The following is a 10,820-nucleotide window of genomic DNA, read 5'->3' on the forward strand; positions in this document are numbered from 1 at the left end:
TTAACACCCTAACGAGCCTCCTTGGCTACCAAACAGTCTGACCAAATATATTGATTAGCAGAAAAAAATCTTTAGAATGTATTAATAAAACCCCAATTTCCACCGAAGGACTAAGAATGCTATCAGGCAACATTTGAGCCATTGAGTTAAGATTCTTCTGTTTGTTGTAACTACCCACTTACTGTTCCCACCAACTTATTTTTAAAATCCCCTAGTTTATATCTTCCTTTGTTCTTTTGTTCTTTTAAAAAACTGAATGAAGCTATTTCCTCATTGGGGAGCTATATTTGGAGAAACCTAAATATATCTTTCTAGGCTTATGATTACTCAAATTTGGCTGCAGAATAACCTCTTATTCCCTTAAAGGAGTAGGTTTTATTGGTTTTTTTTTTTTTGCTTTGTTTTGTTTTTGTCTTTTTGCATTGACAGTGCCCTGCAAATGTAAGACAAATAAATCCTTTCTTCCCTCAAGTTACTTTGGTCAGGGTGTTTAATCACAGAAACTGGAAAACTGCTTTAACAGACATACTTTTATTAGATGCCATTGAAAAATGTTAATAGAAAAAGGAGACAAGAGCATAAAAGTAGCCTCTGTGAACAAAGGACTAGTAGGGGTTTCTTGAAGCTCTAACATAGCCATCCAGGTTACATCTGTAAGTTGTTAGAGCACCATTTTCATGAATTTAGGGATATGGGAAATATTTGCTATTTAATAACACTCCCTTTTCCATTTTCCATACTTTTAGCATATTTATTTTGACACTGTTCATCATCTTGAAAGTAACTACAGCTTTATTACAAAAGTAAAAACAGTAAAATATGTAAATATTTGTACAAAAGTAATAACCAGAATTTAGTATGCATAATATGCAGATTCAACGAAGTATCATTTTAAGAGTTCTCAAGTGTGTGTGTGTGCCTGTGTGTGTGTGTGTGCATGTGTGTATACGCATATCATGAGCACTAACAATTAATATCTCTCTCCCATCCTTTAATTGACTGGGTAATAAACTTGGTACCCTACATATCTCTGGTGATCATAGTTTTTTCTTTATGGATTCTTCCATAGAACAACGTATGACATATCCAAGAATATATGAGTAATGTGTCTATACATTTGTATAGACTTATAATGCACATTATACTGTAGGCTTACAAAAAAGAAATCATTTAATACTTGGTTTATAATAACAATTTAAGCCTAAACCACTTTTTCCTCAACCATAGTCTCATTAACTTCTGGCAAAGTACATTCCATAGAATACCAAATGCCATAAGAAAAATTCAGCATATGTTAATGGGTAATAGCCTAAAAAGTAAGAAGCCAAAATAAAGTATTTTAAAACCCAAATACTTATTATATAGGTCACCCTTCTTTTATTCTCAGGAGAAAAAAAAAACAAATGTTGTGTCCTAATCCTGATGTTAGAACAGGATTTATACAAAGTAATCAAATAAAAATGAGGTCATTAGGTGGGTCCTAATCTAATTTCCTTCTGTTGTAGTTAGGGTTTCTATTGCTGTGAAGAGACACCCTGACCACAGCAACTCTTATAAAGGAAAACATTTAATGGGGGAAGGGACTCTCTTAGAGTTTCAGAGTTTTAGTTCGTTATCATCATGGTGGAAAACATGGCAGCACGCAATCAGACATGGTGCTGGAGAAGGACCTGAGAGTTCTACATCTTGATCCAGAGGTAGCAAAAGGAGCCTGTGTGTCACACTGGGTATAGCTTGAGTATATGAAACCCCCACAATGACACATTTGCTCCAAAAAGACCACACCTACTCCAAAAGGCCACACCTCCTAATAGTGCCACTGCCCATGGGCCAAGTATTAAACACATGAGGCTATGGGGCCATCCCTATTCAAACCACTATACCTTCTACAAATGGTAAAACAGAGACACTGGGAGAAAGACATATAGGAAGACACTGTGAAGACACAGTGGGAATACCACCTATAATGCAACAGGAAAGGAGGAGGAAGGGATAGGACTACCACAGCAGAGGAACTGGTCTAGCTGACACTCAAGCAGGAACATGTACCCTAAAAGAAACCTCTTTTCTGTGCTAGGTACAAATCTCTGGTACTGTGTTAGTACCAGAAGCATATACTAATTAAGTGATTAGAGCAGACAGCATTCTTCAATCTGTTCGAAACCTCAGTGAAAAAACAAGATTTTTCTCTCCTTGACCATATCTGAGCTGAGACACTCGCTTCCCTTGTCTTTGGGAACCTGGGACATAGACAATGAGTCCTGGTTTACAGCCTTAAGGCTTAGACTCGAATTAGACTGTTGACTCGCTTTAGACCTCCAGTTCCTAACTACAAATCTAAAACTTCTCAACTTCTACAACTGTATGAGTCAATTACAATTTAATATAAATAATCCTATATGAAAAATTGATAGAGATGAATATATGCACATATATATACATATATACACATGCATGAACAATGTATATACATACATATGACACATTGGTTCTGCTTCTCTGGAGAATTCAGGATAAAGCACAACAGAAGCCTTAGAATATAAATGTCAAGAAACTTACAAAAGAAAAATGCGGCTAGAGACGACTTTTTAAAAACACCCATGTTTTGTGCTCATTCCTGCACTTTACTCACCACACCACAGAACAATTACTTATTTATCATCTTCCTTTTATCTTTCTCCTTCCTTGCTTCCTTTCTTCCTTCCCTTTTCTTTCTCTTGCTCTCTCTTTCTTTCTGAGGGCCTGACATAGCAGCTCAGGTTGGCCTCCAAAATATCCTGTAGCTAAACATCTACACTTCCTGCTTCTTCCCGAGTGCTGAGATGGCAGGTGTGCTCTAGGGACCAGTTTCATCTAGAGTGAGGATTAAACCAAGGACTATGTGCCTCCTTGGCAAGCACTCTACCAACTGGTCAAGCAACTCACCCACTGTGTCTTAGCTAGTTGCTTAAGAAGTGAATAATACATACTAACTAATTAGAATGATCAATTAATTCCTATTGTATAAACACACAAATAGACTAAACTCCAATATTTTTCTGTATTCTTTGTAAACTAAACTAAATGCTGGATGAGATAATCTGACTTTTCTTTTTGGTAAAAAGAATATATGATCATTTTTGTTTTAGAAAAATAGCTTGACTATCAATAAAAATTAACAATGGAAAAAAGGCCGAAAAATATTATTTGTAGTGTGTTGTATTATACTTAACTGTATTTCTAAACCAATTTTGCTCTAGGAACAACATTAATTAGGCAAGAAATTTCCATAACAATAACTATATACTACATAAAAAAATAGAACATTTAGGACTGCTAGTAGGATCAAAGGTATAGTGCTGGCTTGTCACACATTAAGGTGTGGCAGGTACAACACATAGCATTGCAAAAGGAGAGGCTGTGGAGAATCAACTAGATAACAGATACTAAAGTAGGGTAAGACTCCAAGTGCCTGTGAATAAAGAATGAAAAACTTCCATATCAAAGCTAGGCTTAGATATGTATCTCAGTGGTTAAGTATTTGTCTAGCAAGTATGAAGCTCTAGGTTCCATCCTCAGCATCACAAAAATAAGTGAACAGATAAATAGATGAGCCAGAAAAGACAAACCCCAATACATCGCATCAAACTAGCTAAGTATGCACTAAGAACTTCCTCTCATAAGCAAAGTTCACTTCATATAAATTAGGAAGTATGTATCCTCAAATACAAATCAATAAGGTATATACTTTTTAAAATGGGCAGATAATGAATTTAAAGACCACTTGAAATGTTCTGTCATAAATTCAGTTGAAAATTTAGTATTTTTCCTATGTGTCAGCATTTGTTTTGTTTTGATTTTTCAGGCTTGTAGATTTAACCCTAGGCTGTGCATTTGTTAAGTAAGTGCTCTACCATTGAGTTACATCTCTAGCTCTATCTGGTTCTCATATAAAAGTAACTTTATTGTCAGATTCACTAGATTTAAAATCACCTAGGAGACAGGAATCTTGGTGTGTCTGTGAGCAGATGTCCAGAGAGGTTCAGCTGAGAAGGGAAGATCTACCCTGAATCAAAGGGACACCACCATCCATGCATGGAGGTCCAGAACAACTAGCATTCAGTGTTTATTGTTTCCTCTACAAGGAAACAAGCAAAGTAAATAATACAGTATTTGAAAGCAAATAGATATTTAACTCAATTTAGTTTTAAAATGTTTATCGTATATAAACAACAAGAAATTCTTTTTCTACTATCTGTGGTATTGTATCTAAAATACTCTAAGAAATTTATTCCCAAATTTATTTGAAATTAATGAATACATATTTCATTTTCAAGTAGTAATATTTTTACTACTTTATAATTCTAAGGAATCTGTTTTAAAGACTGTTTACATAATAATTACATTTAGAAAGGAAAAACATGTGAACTGTATACTTGCTCTGTTTATAATTAATCTTCACATGGTTTTAATTAAAGAAATGGTTTAATGTTCACCTTTAGCTGTAGTGTCTTCTCTAAGTTTTCAATCTTTCTTTCAGCTTTTTTCAGCTTCCTTAGCTCCTCTGAGTCCATGAAAGAGCTCTTTGGGGACAAAGACCTTGAGCGTTTCACAGGTGGTTCCTCGAGAATAAAACAAGGACATGGTTGAACTGGCTGAAACACAGGATTATGAAAGACATGCAAAATTAAAGAACAAGTAATTTTGAATACTAATAATGAATTATAAAAAAAAGTCCTGCATGGAATACCCGAGAAATAACAAGCGGAATTACCACAGTGCTGCAGCTAAAGGTTTCTCTGTGACTCGTTAATGAGAATATTCATTTACATTTACATTGTTTCTTTCAGAATAATGATGTCCCATTAGGGAAGACTAAAGGGTTATAGACTCAGAAATGCAAGAAACCTCATTACAAAGGAGGGGATAGAGGCTGGTCTAATTGCTCTATAAGGGTCCAAGGTTACACTTGATAGGACAACCAGAAACAAGAGGGAAAGGATTTTTTCCCCTTTGAAATAGTTTAACACACTGTGAAGTTGAAGGAACAATATGCTTGAGGAATATAAATACAACAGACAGTAGATCTTATACCATAATGACCATATGGTCATTAACTGTAATGTGGCTAACTAGAGACGAGAATGTGTGTTTATATTATGTAGCTCTATATACCAATCTGGAGACAGAATGCAGGAAAATGGCTATAAAGCTGGGCAGCAGTGTTCTCCTTTTATGCATGTCCTTACAAAAAAGAAAAAGGAACTGTTTAAAATGCACCTGTTCTTCCTTTCCTTGTCTTTGGAGATAAAAATAGTATATTTTCTAACTTCAGCAATACAGCAAGCAACCAAACTTGGTCCTATAACTTTATAATCTTATGAATGCTTTCATTCATTTAAATAAGGCTTGGGAAACTACCTCAAAATGATAAGAGCTACAAAATATAATGATATTAGGATGAATAAATAAAATCCATGCTTCTGAAAGTTACTAACAATACTATAAGGCAAAAGCAACACTGCCACAAGTACACTTATCAGTCTTATTTAAAATGTTTTCTTCATTAAGGCAGCTTGTTCTAATCATTAAAAAAAAGGAAACTGCAAAAAAAACCAAAGCAATGATCCTTAGCACAGTTTGTCTAAAATGCCTTACTTTTAGGAAAAACTTACTTCAACTTAGCTATAACCTTTTGATCAGTAAATATTCTCTTGCATAATATACTGCAAATATAAATATATAATGCATACAAAAAAGAGAAAGAAAAGTAGAGAAGTTTTCAAACATATGCCATGTAAAATTTGCTCATTTATCTTTATTGCTACCCTTTGAATCTCTAATAAAACAATATTTCAGCATTTATATTCCATATGTCTTATACTTACATATCATATTAGAGCAAAATATTAATATTACATCTTCCTTTTATTTAACATTATACACTTACTAAGTAATTACAATTTACAGTACAGTCTATCAGGCATATGAGGGCTACTTACCAAAAGTAAACAAGTGTTTAGTTTCAGTGTGCGTAAGGAAAGAAATGTGTGCTTCTCTTTGTGTGACTTCCTCCCTTGCCTTGCCAACCTTCTCCTGACAAATGACTAAGATGAGAAAACGTCTCTACCTTGCGTTTTCCTTCAGCGCTCTTCCCTGAGAAACTCTGGGCAGAGGATCTACAATCCAACAACTTTTCATTTGCCACTTTCAGTTTCTTCTGTAAGTACTCGATTTCAGACTTCTGTGAGACAATTAATGTTTCCAAGCTTGATAACGATGGCTGTTGAGGCAACTGTTATTTAAAGTATATGTGTAAAACCCCAGATACGATTATACTTTACATCATTTACAAATACGGGTACATTCCTATTACACCATATAAATCACAAACACTCTTGGGAAAGCTCATTTAACAGCAGACTATGAGATATAAGAGGTTAGAGCACAGCTCAGTCATATGCATAAGACCCCAGGAAAGCATTCAAGACCTAAAAATCTAAACTTCCTTTATCTTAACCATAACATTTAAATAGTGACACATTCAGCTAAAACACCAAGGGTATACACAAATGTCTTCATAAATAGTGTTATCATATATATTTTAAGGAAAAAAACGTTAGATTGAAGCCCATGGCATACGCCTATATCTATAAATCTATAAATCAATCTTTTTAAGCTTATGATTAGAGACAAGTGTCTCCTCACAGAATACTACTCCTACCATCTTAACCCTGAAAATCACAAGAGCATGGAATATGAATCTAGGGAAGGAAAGCACCAGCACCACAGAGATCTTGCCAGCCTATGAAATATCACAAATTAACAATCACACTTCAAGAATTCTGAGACATTTGGCAATCAACTTACTATTTAGGTTCTCTTTAGCAATCTGTTCATATGTAATAAACTTCTGTTTGTTAGTCCCAAATTTCACTAATAGTAATCACAGGAAACCTGTCTATAAAAACTAGTTTTCTATGATATACTACCATTTTCACTGGAAGATTTGATACCACAAAAAGTCATGTACAAATACTTCTCCAAATTTATCACTTCCTTTATAAAAGATAAAACACAAAATCATTGTGAAAATGGTGCTTTCACTGATTTAACCTTTTTAAAGGTTTATCGAGGATCCTTAGGGAGTTGGGCTATGTCATCTGATCCCTGGCACTGTAGTCACTAACCATGGGTGGCTGAAAACAACCATATGGGTGCTGGGAACTGGCTCCAGGTACTCTGAGAAGCAGCAAGCGATCTTATTCCCGACCCACCTCTCCAGTCCGTTTTTGTTTATCTAATCACATTAAAGTGCCAAATCACAGGATATTAATATTATCAGCATGGCTCCAGAAGTCGTGAAAATAGTTTTATAACTTTATGCACAGGACCATCTTTCCCAATGATGTTATCAAGATTTTGGACAACATAAAAACACATACATGTACACATAATGTGCATGTGTCTATCTATGTAAGTACATTCTGAACAAAGGTAAAGCTGCTTTGTTACTATTTCTATTTTCCGTTTCAGTAGTATAGGGAAAAATTTCCCAATACCAACATATAATTGGAGGACTCAAAAACTATTTTAATTGTATGTTTTTACTTTTAGGATTTCTTTGCATCTAAAACACCTGATTAGTGTGCAAGAGTTCATTTAACATACTGTGAACATTTCCTTCAGAGTTGCTTGTCTTCCACTATTAAAATCACACTCATTTTCTTTTGGAGAATCTTAAGCCTCTTTTCTTCCAGAGTCTAAGTGACTTCTCCCTTTTCTTCTTCCCCCTATTTTAAGTATCATGCTGTTTTTATTCTTTAATTTCCCCCCCCATTAAATCAAACATATGCTGTTCACAAGCAAAACACAGTGAAAAGTTATACTGCTCTTCTCCATGTCACCATCAAAAATTACAAAGGAGATATACACATATATGATATATAACATATACAATATATAACACTGGGTTGTCATATATGTTATATACTGTATACATTGTCATATATCACTACATTATACTATATGTTTATTATATATAGTATGTACATATATTATGTATGTGATATATATTGTAAGTATATTTTGTCTGAGATACAGTTTCTCTGTGTAGCCCCATCTGTCCTAGACCAGGCTGTCCTTGAACTGAAACATCCACCTGCATCTGCCTCTTAAAAGTTGGGATTACATGTGCTGGATACAAAGAATACATTAACATCCTGTCATTTGCTAAATAAATTTTTAATAATCGTTCAAGGTCAACCCAAAGTTTAAAATAAAACAGAAGAAACATAATCTTAACTTATAAGTACACATAATAAGAAATTTGGGGTTCATTTAAAAAGTGAGTTTTTAAGATATTCATGGATAAAATCTGTTAAGCTAAGATTATTAAAAATTAATGTGTTGAATAATAGGTCAAATGTTCATAAAGACATTAAATGGCTCTGACAGAAGATACTGCCACTGAAATTATATCTTACTCATATCATTTCCACTAATACTAGTGATATTTCTAATAATAAAACAGATATTTAAGCAGCAGTTTTCAAAATTCAACAAACAACTGTTAAATTCTGAAAAAAAAAGATAATTCAAACCCACATTGGATCTAGAGGATAATACAAGCCAGGAAAGTGAGTTGAACTTAGTTTTGAAGTCATTAAGCAGAGACACTTGTATCTACCATCCTCTGTAGTTTTATCTTTTCTTATTCAAATTATGTTTTCATGTCCTTCAAACAGAGCCCTTTCTCTTGATTCATCAATTCGATAAGAGATTCATTCATAATGTTTCACTTTTTCTCTTAAAACAAGCGTCTTTTGAGTGTAAGTTAAGTCCAGGCATGGCGATGAGTATCTGTAACTTCAATCTTAGTACAAATGGACTCCTGAGCATGAGGTCATGAGGTCACCCTAGTATACACTGAAAATCCCTGGTTAGCCTGGGCTTCACAGCAAGACTCTGGCCTTAAAAACCCCACCCAAACCAAACAAAAACTTAAAACTAACATGATGTGTAAAACACACTCCACAGTACAATTCATTCATGTTATCTCCACTCAATCGTTTTCAAGGAAAATAGGACTTTTTATAGATAGATCTACTAATTTTCCAAGCAACACATATGTAGACATTAGTTTGTCCCAATTTATGACTTCTATGTATAATAATATTGTGAGAGAAGTTTAATCTGCTATAACTTTCTAGAGAAATTAAAAATATGCATAAATACACTCAATAATATAATTACATTAAGGACTCATAAATATGCCCATGATATTTAAGCATAGAAGGCTATACACAACACAGAAATGCACAAACAAAACTGAACTGTCTTTCACAGTGTGGGAATTTTTAAGTGGAAGGATTAAATGTAAATTTTCGTGCTTTTATTTTTTCAGTGACCACTTCTAATTTTTTTCTACAAATAAAAGAAATAAATACAAGTCTGAGCTATAATTGCAGACTTTCAAGGGAGAGATTATAATTCTAATCTTTAAGATGATTTTTAAAAATCAATATAAATTCAAAAATATTTACAGCACTTATTTATTTGTGTGTATGTATGGTAGGGTTGGTATGCATGTATTAAGGCCAAAGAACAACTTATGCAAGTTTGTACTTTCTTCATCCTTGTGAGTCCTTGGGTTTGAACTCTGGTCCATGAGCTTATCAGCAGACACCTTTACTCATTGAGCCACCTGGTCAGCCTTCAAAGCTCATGTGTACAGAACAGCTTTATGTGTGCAGAAATTTATAAGTATTTCCTGGAGAGGTGTTTTTTGTTTGCTTGTCTTTTCATGCTTTTTTGAGTTTTTTGTTTGTTTGTTTTTGTTTGTCTGTTTGTTGGTTTTCTCTGTATAGCTCTAGCTGTCCTGGAATTCAGATATCCACCTGTCTCTGGCCCTGCCTCTGGAATGCTGAGAGGGATTAAGGGAGTGTATCAGCACTGCCCAGCTTTTCCTAGAGTTCTTCTATTCCTGTCACCTATCCCACCCAGTTTCCCCTATTATTGATACCTTAAATTATGATTAACCAATATCCAAACATTATTATTAACTAGAAAGTCTATTTAATTTTCTTTATTTTTTACTTAATGTCTCTTTCCCATCTAGGGTGCACTGTATTTGGTTGAGGTTCCTCTTGACTCTACAATTTCTCAAATTTTCCTTATTTCTGATGAGTTTGATTGATTATTATATGATGTACCTCCAGCAGACTCTTTTCCTCACACAATATCATTATCACTGTCATTGCAACACTATAAAAGATAAAGTTTAGTCTATTTTCTATTGCTATAACAAAACACCTGGAGCTACATCATCTATATGAAGAAAAGCAGCTTATTTATCACAGAGTTTTAGAAGATGAAAGTCCCAGCAAAATGGTTGCAGTTTTGAAGAAGGCCTTCCCAGCCATACACGTCAAAACAGATAGCACCAAGGCAGGCTAATGCTCTAGGGACAGATCAAATGGTAATATAGGTATCCAGAGTATCAAGCTCACTTTCTATAAGAACTCTGTCAGCAAAGAACTGACTGATACCACAAACACCACACCAACTCCTTCCAAACATAACACCCCCCAGTAACCCGAACCATAGCAGACCAGCCCCACATTATCATATCGGAGACCAAACGTCCATCAAGTGAACTTTTGGAAGATAAACCAAAGCAAACCACAGTATCTAGATTCTATTAATAAGGTTTGTGACTATAGATGGGGATCATGATTACCTGGGTGAAGTACAATTTATTAAATTATTATAAACTCACTCTTGTGTCTTATGGAACTGTATCATGACCTACTGTAATTATTTGTATATGCCTAACACAC

At 34.3% G+C, this 10,820-nt stretch overlaps 1 protein-coding gene across 2 annotated transcripts in view; it reads right to left on the reverse strand.

The window, feature by feature from the left end:
* Positions 1 to 10,820, reverse strand: part of Cntln (centlein) — a 258,420-nt gene that overhangs the window by 135,619 nt on the left and 111,981 nt on the right. For both annotated transcript variants that reach the window (XM_040757206.1, XM_040757205.1), the window contains exons 9-10: positions 6,110 to 6,274; positions 4,476 to 4,601 (exon numbers count right to left, since the gene is read on the reverse strand). In XM_040757206.1, the coding sequence (XP_040613140.1) occupies positions 4,476 to 4,601; positions 6,110 to 6,274 (291 nt within the window). The remainder of the gene's footprint in view (positions 1 to 4,475; positions 4,602 to 6,109; positions 6,275 to 10,820) is intronic.

Source organism: Mesocricetus auratus, unplaced genomic scaffold, assembly GCF_017639785.1.
Source record: "Mesocricetus auratus isolate SY011 unplaced genomic scaffold, BCM_Maur_2.0 Super-Scaffold_100014, whole genome shotgun sequence".
NCBI lineage: Eukaryota > Metazoa > Chordata > Mammalia > Rodentia > Cricetidae > Mesocricetus > Mesocricetus auratus.